Below are 17,997 nucleotides of genomic sequence, written 5' to 3'. Positions count from 1 at the left end.
TGTTCAAACAACAACAAAAGTGAATTTCGCATCCGATGACCCCTTTAATTCATAAAGGACCCATATAAGATTCTTTGTTAATTGCTTGAGTCAGCGCTGGGTGCAGCAATGTGTGTGTTTGCGCATGAAAGAAAAAGAAAAAATTAATCTTCTGGAATAACACAGCTGTATTATCTTATGAGTCAACGTTGCACATTTGTTTTAAGATATAATCTGCCGAAATGTTATTTACCAAACCCCGTGTACATCATTTAGGGCATCTATAAGTCTAAATGGCCCTCAGTGGCAGGTTTTTTGATTCGGATATTAAAGGTCAAGGATGGCATAAATATCGCAGGGCACCCTTGTGTTAGATAAGCAAAAGCTGAGAGTTGCGCTGTCATTCCAGTGCGGTACATGTGGGCGAATCTACGGCTCTGATAGTCTTCAAACTAAGCCGCTTGTCTGTCATCATGCATGAAAGAGCCAGCTGTCATTGTCATGAAATCTGCTCCGAGCATGATGGCAGGGATGGGTGGAAAGGTATTCCTGAGTCCTGACAAGGGCATTTTGACTGAAGTGGTGAGGAAGGCAGTGCCTCCTCAAAAAATCTGGAAAAGAAAATAATTTACAGTGCAGCAAGAAAACTAATAATATTTTAGTATATTTATTTGAATAAATTACATTTTAATGAGATCAAATATAATTTAATATTTTCTTCTAGAATAACACTGTCAAACAGTGACACCAGTAAATAATATTTGTTTGCAAATAGTTAACTTGGTTGGGGAAAAAAAAAAAAAAATTCTAATTAAGAATTTATATTTATATTTATAAATAATTTATGTCTGTCTGTCATGTATATTTTATAAATTAAATACTTATATAACTTCTAATAATGATTTACTTCTTACATTAAATTATTTATGTAAAAGTATTCTTCTTGATAATAAAAGGTAATTATTGTTGTACATTATGGCTTTGAAACTTTTAAACTTGGAAATCCAAAATGTAACCTGAAAAAGCATTAATACATTTTTTTTGTTTCCTTCCACCGCATGCCACTGATGTCCTAACGAGTTTCTCTCTGAAATGATGCATGGCAGGATATATAGTATGCTATTGGAAGACATAATATTGCAATCAGAATGATGGGCAGCCCACTTTAGTTTTGGACAGGAAGGAGGCAAGAGGGTCAGGAGTCTGAGAAGGACAGTGAAATTGGCATGAGCTGAGGGTAGAAAAGAGAATACGGTGAATATGAGAGAGAAGTTTAGTAAGAGAGCAGAGCGCCTCAGTTATGTTGTCATTTTCTGAGTGTGTAAATATGGAGCGTTCGCCTGAGGAGCAGACAGTGCGTTCATCACCGCTCAGAGCTACACACCACCATGAGCTCTCCAATCCATATTCAGTAGCTCTCAATGGAAATGTGCAAAGAAACAAAAAGACTGATGAGCAATCATAGCAATATTTGACCCCCAATGAGAAACGAATGAATAGAATAGAATTAATTTACATTTAATCAATTAGCAGATGCTTTTATCCAAAGCAACAAAACAAACAAGGAAAACCACCTGGGTCAGTAGTTTATAGATATTTACTTTCCCTCTAACTTTTTCTCTAGCCTCACCACTATTTAGTAATTTCCTTTTGTTTATATTTAATAAAATTCTTAATTGAAACCACAAATCATTCTAGCAATTTTGACAACCTCAAAATGTTAAACCTCTAGTGTTAAGCTAGATAACGCTAGTTGCTTATTATTTACTATCACTATGTGTGAGCAGGTTTACTGTACTGTAGGAATCATATTTACTGTGGAGTTTCAAGCACCCACCTTGTTTGAGAAATAGGATTTTTATATGACAATTCTGTGTTGTGTTGTGTTGTAGAATTAGTATTGGATTTCTGTAGTTAAGACCCCACAAGCTTCTGATCCTCCAGGAAAGGTTAGTAGCAGTTATTTCTGCTACAGCAGCATGCACAAAGAGACAAAAAGCCCTTTCTGTGACGGGAAGTGATTTGTCCCAGTGTTTCACATGATGAAATCCACAATCGTGATAGAAGCCATTGTTTATTCACAGGACAGTGTGCTGTAGTCAGATTACAAATAAAGTATTTACTGTAGATGTTACCTCATACTCTAGATAGGCTTTTTTGTTTGTTGTGTTTGAGAATAAATAAAAAAAAAAGATCAATAATCATACTTGTGATTGCATAATGCTCTTTAAAGATCGGCATGTCAGCTTTCTTTTTTCACGTCAGAGAACTGAACCTCTGGATTAGTGTCCGCAGTTGGATATTTAAAGATTTCAAGGGGATCCGTAATCTCTGTAGGATTACAGTGCCTGAATGGCTGACATCAGCTTTCTTGACTTTATGCTGCGTTGAAGTCGCAAGTAAAAGTTAAGTGAGCGTGCAGCGTGTTCGTAATCTCCCATAATGCACTGCTCTGTATTTTATATTGCCTCAGTCTCGGGTGGGTGTTGCCCTACAGTTAATCCTCTTTTTTTAAAGCACTGACACAAACTGTTCCGCCACCCTTCCTCTCGTTAAAACGATCCTTTAAAAGTGTGTAATCTCTCTGTGCCTCAGATAAAAGCTCTTTTCTGTTCAAATCCAACTGAATCTCATCATACTGCCTATATGATGATGTCATAACGGAAGAGACAGTCAGGCTCTTCCATGTTCCGTGACATCATCGCATCATTCCATTCCTCCTTTTTCCTCTGTTTCTCTGAGCTTACGCTCACTTACGTAACCATTGATCCACAGATGGTACAGCTGACCTGCTGCCTGCCTGTTAATGTGTTTGTGTGTGACCTTCTGACACTCGACAGCTGGAAAATGGTTTATCTGAATGACTCTACATGTGTGACATGTAAAGTATGAAATATGGCAAATGATCACTGTTAAACAGACCAGACTCAGACCAAAAATAGACCCTTTAAGACCTAGAAGAGTGCCAAAGACTAGATAAGACTAGGCCCCTTAAGACCCCTTGAGGCCTGGATCCAGACCAATATCTAACCTCAAGACCACGTTGAACCATTTTTTTTTTAAATGAATGAATTAAAATGTATTATATAATTTAAAATGTATAATTGAATTTAATTGATAACTTTAATATATTTTATAATTAAAGTATAATATAATTAAACCTATTTTATAAATATAATTAAAATATATTTTATAAATACAAATTGTAATTTTAATAAATTATTAAAAAATAAAAGTATTTAAATGTACAATTTTGTACATTTCTAGTTTAAAAATAATAATTTTGCACATTTGATATTTATAAAAAAAATTTATTATATGCATTATTATGCATTTTTACAGAAACTGTTCATTAGTTTCATTTTTTGTTTTATAAATAAGTTTATTACATTATTTGAAACTGGTTTGATCAGGTCGTATTGAAGGGTTTTCGCCTCTTTTTTTTTTGAATTTTTTATTTTTTTTTAAATAGCCAACAGGCATGAATCATGATTTACTACTTGCTATTGCATTAAAAAAAGGTCACTTTAGTTAACATATGTGACCCTGGACCACAAAACCAGTCATAAGTAGCACAGGTATATTTGTAGCAATAGCCAAAAATACATTGTATGTGTCAAAATGATTGATTTTTCTTTTATGCCAAAAATCAGTAGGCTATTAAGTAAAGATCATGTTCCATGAAGATATTTTGTAAATTTCCTACTGTAAATATATTAAAACTTCATTTTTGATTAGTGATATGCATTGCTAAGAACTTCATTTGGACAACTTTAAAGGCGATTTTCTCAATATTTAGATTTTTTTTTTTTGCACCCTCAGATTCCAGATTTTCATAGCTGTATCTCGGCCAAATATCGTCCTCTCCTAACAATCCATACATCAATAGAAAGCATATTTATTCAGCTTTCAGATGATGTATAAATCTAAAAATATTTAAATATTTATGACTGGTTTTGTGGTCCAGGGTCACATTTAGTTGTACACTAGCATATAGATGACCTCAAAAATAATAGCTATTGACAATAAGTCAATTAATGAATTTGTTCTTTTGAATGATCATCCTGTCAGTAAAAGCGAACATGGGATTTTGCTTCACATTTTCTTCAATGCCAGCTCTGTCCATTTTGCTTAATTTTGACCAGCATGAAATATTTGTCAGGCGTCACGATTCGATTACGCAGACACATGTGTTTGATAAATACATCTGGCAGGCTGCTCAGAATGATTGTGGGATCAGGATTCAGTGTGTGGTCGGACTCAGACAGGAAGTGTGACTGAGAGAGAAAACATGGAAGACAGTGACATCATCATCATCCTTTGGAGTGTTTTGACGGTTTCAAACTGTTATTGAATGGTGATATTATTGAACGTTCGAGATTTTGTTCTAAACCATTAAGTATTAAACTTCCACTGCTAAAAGAGGTTTCCAACCATGTTTTAATTTGTACAGATCTGTTGGGAAGTATCTTATTTGACAAAAAAAATTGAAATTTGTTGTAAATGAATTATTACATTTTAAAGTATTGATTAAATTGATCATTTATATTATTAGACATCTTTTTTGATAATAAATTTGTAAGAAATCATAAAACGGAATCTAGAGAATTTATAAAAAAGAGAACTCCTAGAGCACAGAATTTAGGAAAAAATAAAATGGATTTTATGGGGCCCTAAATTAAAAGGTAGCTTACTCTGTAGAGTTTAATTGTGAACAAACAAGTTATGTTTGCATTCATTGTCAAGGTCTAACAAACATCTGGAAAGCATTTGCTTCCCCATGACTTATTATCATGATAAATATCGATATTGTAACTGTATTTTTGGCTTTATCGCCCAGCACCAAATATAATTTGTGTATTTTAAAAATGTATCTTATATATTATAATTGAAACATGCATATAGATTATATATACCTTTATACTCCACATTGAGTTTGTTGATTCTGGTATGCCAACCTAGGTACATTTTCAATTTTTAAACACCTTTTTTACATTTTAATTAATAATGATAATGTAATAATTTATAATAATTTAAACTAATTAACATTTTTAACTTTTATTATAATTTGTAATTATTTTTTTCTTTTTTTTTCTTTCCATGTTATTTGTGGCGCTATATATTATTTTGACATTTTTTGGAATATTTAAGCAACATTACAGAAGTAATATTGCTTGAATTGGTGCATAAATGATGAGCCAATTTTAATAGTTGATGTGCTGAGTAATTAATTATTCATTAGGCCACATGTTTGTACTGTATTTGTTCCCTGGCCTTGTTTTAAATGAGAGAAAATCTGTTTGAATAGCTCAAATGCATGTTTGTTTTAACCACAAGATGATGTTTGAGCTCATCTGCTCAATGACTGATCCACACACATTTAATTTCAGTGATGCATCACTGGGCCGTAATGGAAAACCATTAGAGCTGTACAAACCCTTAGCTGCTGTCTGTCTACATACCAGTCACAAGACCTTCCATTAACCCCTTTATTTACATGAAAATACACACGCTAACTTAGCGCACACACTACCAAACCAGACCAGAAAGACCGGAGATGTTAATTTCATGTAGTGAGGCACATAAACAGAACTGAATTAAGGCCTAGTGGCTGTGCATCGAGTTTGTCTTTAGGTTACAGTTTACATTGTCCAATTCATTAGGCCACATGTTTGTACTGTATTTGTTCCCTGGCCTTGTTTTAAATGAGAGAAAATCTGTTTGAATAGCTCAAATGCATGTTTGTTTTAACCACAAGATGATGTTTGCGCTCATCTGCTCAATGACTGATCCACACACATTCAATTTAATTTCAGTGATGCATCACTGGGCCGTAATGGAAAACCATTAGAGCTGTACAAACCCTTAGCTGCTGTCTGTCTACATACCAGTCACAAGACCTTCCATTAACCCCTTTATTTACATGAAAATACACACGCTAACTCAGCGCACACACTACCAAACCAGACCAGAAAGACCGGAGATGTTAATTTCATGTAGTGAGGCACATAAACAGAACTGAATTAAGGCCTAGTGGCTGTGCATCGAGTTTGTCTTTAGGTTACAGTTTACATTGTCCTGTCCTGCCGAGTTTTTTTTTTTTTCGCAGTCCTGTTAAACTGGCAAATCATTTTGCTGTCAGATGGCAACACTGAAATGCATTGGCTCCAGCACACGAAGTACGGCTGGCGGCACTGGACATAATGTGCTCTTTCTCATTGGAAAAATTCCTGGCATTGTTTTCAAATCTGCGTCAAACTCTTGCCATTTCTGTTTGTCATATTAAATGTCTGACTCATGCTGAAGGTCACGTCTTCCTTTTATAGAAATTGTGGAATGCAATAATTGCTTAATTGAACTGACAATAAACTAACGTCTGAAAGGACAGAAAGTGGATGCAGGAATGTCGCGTGGTGAAGCTGAAGTCGGCTGTTTGGGCTGGAGCAGCGGTGGAGGTGAAAGTCCTCAGATAAGCGGAGTTTCCTGAGTGGGGCTGGACTCTGATAAAGCCACCCATCCTGAGGAGAGAGAGATGGAGGAAGGGAGAGACATTCTCATTGGTGTGGTATTTGGGAAATGCTTTCACAACATCCAAAGTATTGCAACATCATCCAGTCAAGGAGAGAAATCAAGGCTCTGTAGGGGAAAGAAAGAGCAGGTGAAAGAGAGACTTAAGAGAAAGATAAAGATGTCTAATATTCAGGATTTATGGTTCCAAAGGTATCATCACTGGAGAAAATATGTTGAACTCTGATCGCTCATGTATATGTATGATAATATATGTATGCGATGAAGTAAGGTCGTATTTTACACATTTTTCTACAATTTTATTATTGTTATTTTTTTTAAATCCCTCAAATCTGTCTCTTGCACCAAAAACAGTAGGGATGCAAACCTGGGGATGGTAAGATTGTTTTTTTATTTATTTATTATTATTTAGAATTTTTTAAGTCACTTAAGCTTATCAGGCTGAATTTATGTGATAAAAAAATAAATAAAATAAATTAATAAAGAAATATGTATTATATATATATATATATATATATATATATAAATAAATAATTTGGTTGATCATAATTTACAATAATAATTTATTCATTTATTATTATTATTTTTATTATTATTATTATGTATTATTAAATAATTTAATCCTGTGAGGCAAAGCTGAAATTTTCAGCAGCTAATGCTCTAATACTCTAGTCTTTAGTGTCACATGGTCCTTCAGAAATCATTTGCTGATTTGATGATCAAGAAATATTTTTTTTATTGTCAGGTGAAAACAGTGATACATTTTTTTTCAGTATTCTTTGATAAATAGAAAGTTTGAAAGAACAGCATTGATTTGAAATAGAACTCTTTTGTAATATTATAAATGTCTTTACTGTCACTTTGGATCAGTTTAATGCATCCTTGCATTCTGAATATGATTAATTTCTTTAAAAAAAATTAATGAAAGAAATCTTACTAACCCCCAAATTTTGAATGGTAAATTGTTCTTCTGCTGATGTGCCAATTGTGCTTTTTTCTGTTATATTTCCCCTTTAAATAATAACATAGCCTACTAGTCACTGTTAAAGTTTAAATTTCCTGGCCTTTCCCATAATTCTCATCTTTGCTATATGACAAAAAAATATAACTTCACCTGCAGGATTTTCCTTTCCTGACTCCTTGCTGCACAGGGTTTAATAATAGCACCAAGTCCACACAGAGCCAGAGAACCAGGCCAATGCAGTCCAAAGAGTCAGCTCTGCCCTCTTGTGGCAGGTGCATGTTATAACAAGTGTCTACAAGTGAGGGCATCAACCTGCAGGGGTCCTCACGAAACAAGAAGAGAGAGAACACAGAACTGGAACAAGTTAAAAAAAACTCTTTAAACATCCAGTAGAGCTAAACTGAGCATGCTCAGTGCCGCTGTGCTTTTCAGATGTGTGTGCATGCAGGCAGAGGGAGACAGAGGGGTGTGTGATGGTTTGCTACTGAGCGGGAGTGGGAACGAGTCAGTGGGGACCAGAAACACGGGCTGAGCTCCAGTGGCATGGCAGGAAGAATGGAAGAGGGACAGTGAAGTGGATCCAGGCACCACCAGCCCATATAGGGATGCTGCTAACACTACTGTTCTATCTGCGAGTGAAAGGTACCGTTGTACACCATACACAGAGACAGAGAGAGAAAAAAAGGATGAAAATATCAAATGGACGAAGAAATAAGACAGAATGGCTAAAGAGATGGGAAATAATTGCACTGTTTTGTTGTATATAATGGATTTTGTTCCTTAAAGGGATAGTTCACAGAAAAATTACAGTTCTACCTCATGTCGTTTCTGTGTGAAACACAAAAGGAGAGGTTTAGAATGTCCAAGCTTCTCTTTTTTTCAATGATATGATTGGTGACAATTACTGTTAATGGCCATTCACCATATTGTGTTGAAAATCTTTCAGGATTGCAATGGGGGTGAGTAAACCAAAAGAAACATCATTTTGGGTAAACTATCCCTTTATTGGTACAGTAATGGTTGTGTATATTGGATGAAAGGGTTCTTTCACTCTTATCTTGCCCTCTCGGTCCTCTTTTCGTGTTTCTCTCTCTCTCTCTCATTTGGTCCTTTATTTAACTGTCCTCTTTGGAGAGAGTTTTCAGTTAGCTCATGGTCTGCTTTCACTGACGTAACAGACCTTTAACAGTGACACTTTCTACATGACTGCAATATCAGTTTTTGTAATTTCAGGTCTTGGATCTTTCACTCAGGTTGACAGGATCTATTTAATGCATCAAACATTTAGCATTTCTTCTCACTATGAGAGTTCAAAAGGGTTTCTGGTTTAGTTTACCTTTATTTATCACCAAATTCTATGTAATCTGAAAGCTGTATTGATATGTAGTGACTTATTGACATGTAGTATTGTAATGTGTCCTCCTTTGCACCATTTGAGAGTGAGTTCCTTTGCGTTAAATGTCTATTTATGGATTTGGTGTCTATTTTTAGCACATAGCTCAATAATAGTTCCTCAGGGCTCTGTGTGCTGTCCGTTTTTTTTAAAGCAAAATGACGCTGACAGATTGTTAGTGTGTGCTGGAAGCTTAGCGCATTGTGTTTAGAAAAGATTGCTACAGGTTGTGCACTGTAGTGGTTACAGCTCAAGGTTAGTAATTAGAAAACCATAAGCCATCACCATTATACTCTTGAATGCAGCGCTTAACCACAGTTTGCTTGCCCATGCAAACAGTGACGCCACAATGCTAGGGGTGTCACACATAGTTTTGATGTGCGGACGGTTGCTAAGGTCTTCAAATGTCACTGTTTTTAGTGTTTTTATTGGCTATGTACAAAGGTAAAAAAATGATCTGAAAAGTTGGTGTTCAGTCTGTCAATGCACACAATGCACACGAGGCTTCTGCCTGTTCATAAAAGCTGGTGTTTTATGTGTCTGTCTGCAGTTTTGTTCTATATACCATGTAAAAGCAAAAAACAAAGCTCTTCAAATATAATGATTAACCTGTTTCCCACCCAAAATGGAAATTTTTTTCCAAACCTTTTTTCTTTTCACAAAAGAAGATATTTTGAAGAATGTTGGTAAACAGGTGCTGGTAGCCATTGACTTCCATATTATTTTTCCCTACTATGGAAGTCAGTGGCTAACCAGTTTGGTTACCAACATTTTTCAAAATACCTTATTTTGTGAAAGAAACTCATACAGGTGGAACAATGTGAGAGTGAGAAAATAATGACAATCTATCCCTTAATATTTTTGAGGAACCCGTGCTAGCTTTTTTTTCAGGATCATTTGAAAAGAAAGTTTAATAGAACAGCGTTTATTTGAAATATAATTGTGTAAAATTCAGTCAGTAACTTGATTTGAGGTGTTATTTACATTTGCAGCAGAGGAAAATTCACGCACTACAACATACTTAAGGTCAAGTTCAATTTCATAATGTTTTTTGAAGACGACTTTGTGTGAAAGCTTTGGCAAAACAGAAATATTCTAGGTTGAGGAATTGGTTCCAGATTTGCACGTTTTATTTTTTTCTGTGTTTACCATTTCAAAGACTATATTGTTTGTTCTCTCAAGTGAAGCTTTTTTGTTTGCTTGATTACCTAAAACTGCTTTATTCTGTGAACCTCACATTTATACTCGTTATGTAATACTAGACTTTTACTAATGCAGCGCACATGGCCGCAGACACATTTCTGGTCTCAGGGTCATCTCAACAGTGACGACACAAGAGACTCACTTTTGGGGAACAGTGACATTATAAACCTTTGAAGCTCTGAACTGGGTATTTTTAAAGTTTTAAAAACATCCAGAAGAGCCAAAAGCTCATTATTGATGAAGAATATGTGTTCAGTTCATGCATAAGGGAATAAGAAAGAGATTGGCAGACCAGTGAAGGAGAGGCTCAAAATGAGGCGACTAACATCAAAGAGCTGTCCGCAAGCTCTGCCGTTTCATCCCGGATAACTCTGATGAGCTTGAAGCAAAGGCTGCCACTCTGATGTCAAATTTTTTAGGCTTTTCTATCAGCAAAAATTTCAGGAGTCACAAAAAGTGTCTCCTAAGAGAGATTTTCCCCCATAAGGTGAAATATAAGCTAGGCAGTAGCTGAAGTCTGTTTAGCCTACATATCTTGGACTGGTTTGACACAATATAACCGTCTACGTAACTCCTACAGCATTTCATAAAGCATTTCAAAGAAGTTTCAGGGAAAGAAAAGGATGAAAGATGAAATTTCAGAGAAAGACAAGGGAGACAGATGAAAGGTGATATGATAGATATAACTATGTGTGTGTCTTTGTGTTATACAGTGTGTATGTGTTTGCTTGGGGCTTTGCAGACACATTGTGACCTTAAATAGCTCAGAAACTGATTCATTCTCGACTGTGGAGTTGGTTTGCACTGTATGATTCAGTAGAAGTATCAACCTGAGACTAAAAGACCCATAAAATTGCTTGACAGACACAGTTTTCTTTGACATTTCCTGTTGAAACGGGATGATTATTTAATTAGATTTTATTTTACTTATTTTACACTAGCATATATATGGCATGGCCTCAGCTAAAACTGTACACATAAAGTTCTGGTTTATTCATCTCATAATTCATTTTTTCCCCCTTTCTTTTTCTTTATCATCATCTTTGACATGGTATTGCATTTCTGACTTTTTGTGAAATCCTTTGGGACACAGGTAATAATAACTGATTTAAGTGGGATTTTACTAGTCAGCATTTTCCCAGTTGCATTCTGAATAGTTTAAGTGTTTCATAGTTTATCTCATGTATTTTTTTGTATTTATGGTATAATGCGTTGGTTGCGCACAGAGTCAAATATGCTGTATTATGTTTATGCAAATATGTTGTGTAGGTGCCAGTTGTCACAATGCTCTTTAAGGCTTGACTCACTGATTGTCTACAGTGAAGCAGTGTGTGTGTGTGTGTGTGTGTGTGTGTGTGTGTGTTTGGCTTGGGTCCAGCTAAACCCACACACTCTGTGTGAAATGTACAGATATACTCCCGTCCCACGCGAGAGCAGATCAGAGGGGTTACATCACAGCGAAATGTGGCAGCAGTCAAGGAGGAAGCGTATGAGTGAAAATGTGTTGTGATCTGATTGCTGTGACATTGTGGGAGACTTCAAAACCGGTAAAACAATACGATTGCATACTTCGAGCACTCTACAGGAATTAGAGATGTATATGTGTGTGTTTGGGGTGAATGGGAAGTCTTGTGCCGCACACTTGCTCCCAAAGTAATCAAATTTCGTCTAATCTTCTGGATTATGACACGGCTGATAAATTAACTTCCTTTTAATTTAAGTACAAACTTCAAAGCAGCCTATTCACAGTAATGTTATTTGCCTTGCAGCGGTTTATGAAACTCCTCCCTGTCAATTAACACAATACGTTAATATCTGCTGCTGAAATTAGCGGTGGGCTACCGCTAACACGCTCTTTGTCATTTTCTTAGCTGCTATTGTCCCCATTATTTGCAAAAATATAATTTTTTACACTTTTATAGCATTGCTTTTCTTTGGAATCCCACTAATAATGTAAGTCAGTGTTTCTTGCACCATATTCAGTCTTTTTGACAAGCTTTAAAAGTACAGTAGCAAAATCTGTTAGTTCTCAGATTTGTGTAAATGACCTCTGCCTTGATTGGATAAACTGTTTGCATGGGAAATGAGTAACAACTCTTATTTACTTATCTCACAACAGCCTCTTAGCAAGTTCACAAAGCAGTCTGGCATGAAATGTGCCATACAACTGTATTTGTCTTCCAAAGAAAGAGGAAAATCCTGTTTTCCACGATATGGCCCCTTTAGATTGTTTTACTTGAGGGCACTATAAGTCAAGTAAAGGTCACCTTAAGTCCTGATCTTCTCAGGAAGCTCTTAAGTCGTGGGTGTAACTGTTGCCAGATTTGGTTAATGACTGATTCACATCTCTGCTAGAGATTTGAAATTTGTTTCTGAATTTATTTGTAGGTTTGGCAGGTTTATGCAGAGATATCACTGCAATCATTTCATTTATCCATTCACCCACTCAAATGTTTATTTATAATATTAATATTGAATTGAACTGAATTAATTATTTTTTAAAAACTCATTGACAAGTAGTTTTTTTGTTTTGAACATAAATCACATAAATAATTTATTTAGGTTTATACTCAAAACAAGAAACAATTTTCCAGGTAAGAAAACTAAACTAAACTAAAGATATGACTTTCTTTCTTCTGCTCGACACAAAAGAAGACATTTTGAAGAATATTGATAACAAAACAAAAAGTTTTTTTCTAATTTCTTCCATTGTTTTTTGTCTATACAGTAGAAGTCAATGGGAACCAAAACTGCTTAGGTGCCAGCAATCTTTTTAATATCTTTTTTTTATGAACCACAGAAGAAAGAAAGTCATGCAGTTTTTGAACAAGAGAGTGAGTAAATGATGGCAGAATTTTCATTTTTGGTTGAACTATCCCTTTAGTTTCCATTTCCATTTTCCATTACTATTTATGCATTTGGCAGACTCTTTTATCCAAAACGATTTACCTTGCATTTAAGGTACACATTTAGGTTTTATTAGTTCTTCTTTTCAGTAAATTTTATAGTTAACACATAATTCATATTTAACTGTTTTGTTTTAAGGATTTTAAATAAAATTTTACTTGAAAACAAGTCAAAATACTGATGAAAAAATACCGTAATTTTTGTTGTCAAGCCTCTCTGAAAAGAGTGATTCTGAATTGGCCAAGAACAGAGGAGTTAGTTTTTCGCTGTTCATGTTCAGGTATCGGTGGCCGAATATAAGGGCCCTTATACAGAGAGTGCTGAAATGTGCTCCTGCTGCGTTCCAGTCACGCGCTTCAGTCCCGGCTGTTCATTCAGCTCCAATCCCACTGCATGCTTTGATCCTACACACTCTCAGCACAGCAAAGGAAAGCCCCCTTTATCATCTTCCTGCCAGCCCGACCAACAATGTGTGGAAGTGTGTCAAACCCATTTGAACTGGTCCTGCTCTCTGAGCCTCCTGCCTTTACACGCTCCCCAGACAAAGACCCTCACAGAGGACGTTCAGTCCTGGCTGGAGCTTTCTGGGGTCAGCGTGGCACGCCATGGCGAGCTTCTGCGTGTCTATCCAGGACTCGCACGGTGCAGCTCTACTTCTCGTGCCGTTGTGTTCCCTCGTTGTGGTTCCTCTGACTGGAGGAGGAGGTGGAGGAAGAATGTGGGGTGACACAACACTGGTGTGCTCTCCGACAGTCGAAGGAGGTATCCACAGCACTTACCTTAGCGGGGGGAGAGGAATGTGAAATGGAAATTAAAATAACTGTTTTTAAGACTTTTTTTTTTTACCTCTTTTGCAAAACTTGGTAAATTGCCTGGCTGCTTAACTGAAATGAAACCTCACAAGTGATTGATTTGAAATGTTTTGGAATTCACTACATACAGCAACTCTAAGCAAATCGCATGGGAGATGATGTGATACTCTGATAATCTGATCTACACTGCGAAAAAAAAAAACTGCAGTATTTTGTCTTATTTTCCAGTTGAAATATCTTTGAAAAAAATGGACTTGAGAAGCGACACTGTAAAATATTACGGCTTGTTTGCAGAGAATGTGTCTTTAATACGAGTGTTTTTTGCCTTAATGCACTGACAGATTTTTTTTGTACTTATTTCTACTTCAGACAAGTGAAAAAAATCTGCCAGTGCAGTATGACAAAATGCATTCATATGTAATATTCAGTCTTTGGAAAAAAAGTCTTAATTTCTAATGCAGCATTGCTTATGAACAAAATTCATCTTCTTTAAAGGATGTTTACATATTTAAGCTGGAAAACAAGTAAAACATTTCTAATTCAAATTTAGAAAGTCTTTTTTCATAGCCCAAATTTTTGGGTAAAATAAGTGAGTTATTTTCAACTATTTCTTTGGATTGCAGTAATGTGTGACATACTGTGTAAATTTATATGTAAGTCAATATTTCCCTTGCTTTGTTTGAATTTTTTTTACTTAACTTGTTGCCTATACATGAATATATATATATATATATATTCTATAATAATTATTTATTTAACCAGGGCAATGGACAGTGAAGGCAGGACAGCTTAATAAATATATTAAATTAAACAAAAGTGACGGTAAATAGATTTACTTTACATTGTTACCAAAACATATATTTTAACCAAATGCCTTTTTTTTTTTTTTTTTTTTTTACTTTATATTAAACAAAAAATGATATCTATATACAGTATGTGCTATATAAATTGGCGACATTAGGAACAGCCTTTGCAACAGAAAAATGCCTATGATATGACTGGGTTTTGGGACATAGTAACAGTCTCATGGTGGATTCAGCAGAGATCAACTAAAGAAGAGAAAACAATCAACTAGATTTAAATAACGTACTTGGCTGCAAATGAAATTTAATCCTGTCTTCTTTTCAAGTTGTTTATCTATGAACGTGAGATGGGTTCTGATGTGTAGATGAAGTTTGATTATTCCATAACTCCAGTACTTACTCTCTTTTCATCGCCAGAAGCAGATATTCAATGCAGTCTAGTGCAGACTTTCCGGCCTTTATATTAAACAAAAAATGATATCTATATACAGTATGTGCTATATAAATTGGCGACATTAGGAACAGCCTTTGCAACAGAAAAATGCCTATGATATGACTGGGTTTTGGGACATAGTAACAGTCTCATGGTGGATTCAGCAGAGATCAACTAAAGAAGAGAAAACAATCAACTAGATTTAGATAACGTACTTGGCTGCAAATGAAATTTAATCCTGTCTTCTTTTCAAGTTGTTTATCTATGAACGTGAGATGGGTTCTGATGTGTAGATGAAGTTTGATTATTCCATAACTCCAGTACTTACTCTCTTTTCATCGCCAGAAGCAGATATTCAATGCAATCTAGTGCAGACTTTCCGGCTCCAAAGCCATTGTTCAATTTAAGGTCAGAGATCTGGATCACTGCCATGATACCTGCATCAGTTCTTTTTAACTTAGCCTACCATTAATGGCACATTTGTCTCGTATTTCATCTAGTGAAATGTTCACAAGTGTCTTAGAAAGTTCTCTGATGCATTATTGTCATTAGTGTTATAGATGCACAGAATCATTGTTAAGTTTGCTTTATTATTATTATACAACAGAGGTATTAGACTTTATTCTGAGAGTTCGGACACTTAATCTTGAGATGCAAAAGGTCTAATGATTTTTTCTTTTAAATGAGCATTTTTATGTTTAGGATCAGTAATTTCACTTTAATGACAATGAAAAGGTTCTTAGTCAGTTATTGAATGCTTTATTTTCAAACATGTCCAACGTTATTTTCATAAGAGCCTGATAAAATTGCTCATTTAAAAGAAAAATCTCAGACAGAGTTTTTTTTTTTTTTTTGCATCTGGAGTCTTCATATATTTACTTGTACTTAAATACATTTTATATGTACACTACCATTCAAATATTTGGAGTCAGTAAGATTTTTTTATGTTTTTGAAAGAAACCACCTCATCCAGACTGCATTTATTTAGTCAAAAGGCATTAAAAACATTATTATGAAATATTATTACAAGTTAAAATTACTATTTACTTTATAAATGTATTTTTTTAAATTGCAATTTGTTATTATGATGGCAAAGCTGAATTTTCAGCATCATTACTCCAGTCTTCAGTGTTAAATGATCCTTCAGAAATAATTCTAATATGCTGATTTGGTGCTCAAGAAACATTTCTTATCATTAAGTTGAAAACCATTCATATTATTATTATTGTTATTTATTTAATAGAAAATTCAAAAGAACAGCATTTTTTTAAAATAGATTTTTATTGTCATGCTGTTTGTAACACCTGTCTTTCTCATTATAGTCATAATCAGAGAACATATGATCTGTACAGTAGTCACAGGATGCCTGGCATGTGTCTTCTGACATCACAGCTGAAACATGACTGTGTGTTATTGAGTAAAGAACGGTTTGGCATGATTCCAGCTCTGATTAACAAGGTCAAATGAATAAAAGTGCACCGCGTGTGTCTGCGGTCACAATGATGACTGATAACAACCGACTTGACTAAGTAGCGTCGTGTGATCACATCTCAGCTGTGCTAATTCAGTTCGCTGTGGAGAATGCTAGCGTAGACTCTATTCCAGTCCTGCTTATACCCTCGTATTTGCTTAATAACTATATTTAAAATTTTCACAAACTGTGAGTACAGTAATTAAACATTTTTCAAATCTTATGCTTTTGGAAAAAGATATTTTCTATCCCTAATCAGGCTTATTATTTTGCATTTTAGGCTTATTGTGACCACAAAGTATGTGCTTTCTTTAAAATGTAGTCATGCAAGTGTAACTAGTTTGTTTTTATATTATTAATTTCAGAGTTGGGATGATGGAAGTTTCAGGAATGTTTAATATTGTGTGCAAAACAATCCCACAACCTTATCATGCCTTGTTATACAGTGCACACAAACAGTATTACTTTGTTTTTAACATAGTATGTAACTACCTTGAAACCAATAATAGCGCCTCTTTTGATAATTGTTGATAATGGCGCTCTGTTCTCATCTCGAAAAACGGGGAGGTCTGGTTACCCCACTATAAAGGCCCTGATATACTTATGGCGAAATTCTTTTTCGTTCTTCATTTTGAAATACCTGAGCAGCGGTTTACTGTTAGCGTACATCCTGAACCTGCTGGGAGCTGTGTTTAGATGAATACCTAAATATGTCGTTTACTTTTCCAGAAAGTTTGCTTTGGCAAGCTGTTTTGAATTCCTGAAACAAACCTAATTTCTTTGAAATGACGTCAAACCAGTTTTTCAATTCCAATTTTGCTATATATCGGGGCCTTAAAAGAGGTCTTGAGCACTATATTTAAGTTTTCAGAAGCCATACAATAGCTTAACAAAAAGTGGAATCTGTGAAATATTTATTTTCGTGGCTTTTTTTTGGCTGTTCTTCTTACCTCAGGAAGAAATAGTAAATGCGCAGCTGAAATGGTCACGTGATGTCTACTGCTTGAGAGATGCTGGATGTGGACATGGAGTACTTTTTTCTCTCTCTCTCTCTCTCTGCGGTCAAATGTTAGAAATAATGACAAAAAATAGTGCAGGGTAACTATGGCAACAGCACAGTGTGATTTCTGTTGGTCTCTCCCTGTAGGGGTGAAGTTAATTAGATTAGAGATAGATCTCAGCGATGACAGCACTAAACACCTCGGCTCTCTCTTTTTAATTAGCCCCTCACTTTCACACACACACACATGGACGCATAAAGCAAAGGTGTTGCTGAGTAATCGTGTGTTGTGACATCGACATCATCTGGTCAGGGCTTAAAGTTCTCCGACACCGTGCCGGATCTCCAGTGTGCGGCGTTTGAAAAAGATAATCGTCCTACATTTAAAAACTCCTGCATTTAAAAACACTTGTTGATATCACGTTCGAGTTAATGAGTTCGTCTACCAGTGTGAGGAACACCGCTTTCACTCTCAACCAAACTAACATTACTAGCCAATCAGAA

The 17,997-nt window shown here is 35.3% G+C and overlaps 1 protein-coding gene across 1 annotated transcript in view; it reads left to right on the top strand.

Moving 5' to 3' along the window:
• The first annotated feature begins 7,528 nt into the window (after positions 1–7,528).
• prkcz (protein kinase C, zeta) overlaps positions 7,529–17,997 on the top strand; it is a 71,101-nt gene continuing 60,632 nt past the window's right edge. Inside the window, exon 1 of the mRNA XM_016291513.1 lies at positions 7,529–8,113. Within this exon, the coding sequence (XP_016146999.1) occupies positions 8,077–8,113 (37 nt within the window). The 5' untranslated portion in view covers positions 7,529–8,076. The remainder of the gene's footprint in view (positions 8,114–17,997) is intronic.

Source organism: Sinocyclocheilus grahami, unplaced genomic scaffold, assembly GCF_001515645.1.
Source record: "Sinocyclocheilus grahami isolate Dianchi unplaced genomic scaffold, SAMN03320097.WGS_v1.1 scaffold272.1, whole genome shotgun sequence".
NCBI classification, from domain to species: Eukaryota; Metazoa; Chordata; class Actinopteri; order Cypriniformes; family Cyprinidae; genus Sinocyclocheilus; species Sinocyclocheilus grahami.
Note: the sequence above shows the minus strand (reverse complement) of the source record. Positions and strands in the feature narration are given on the sequence as shown.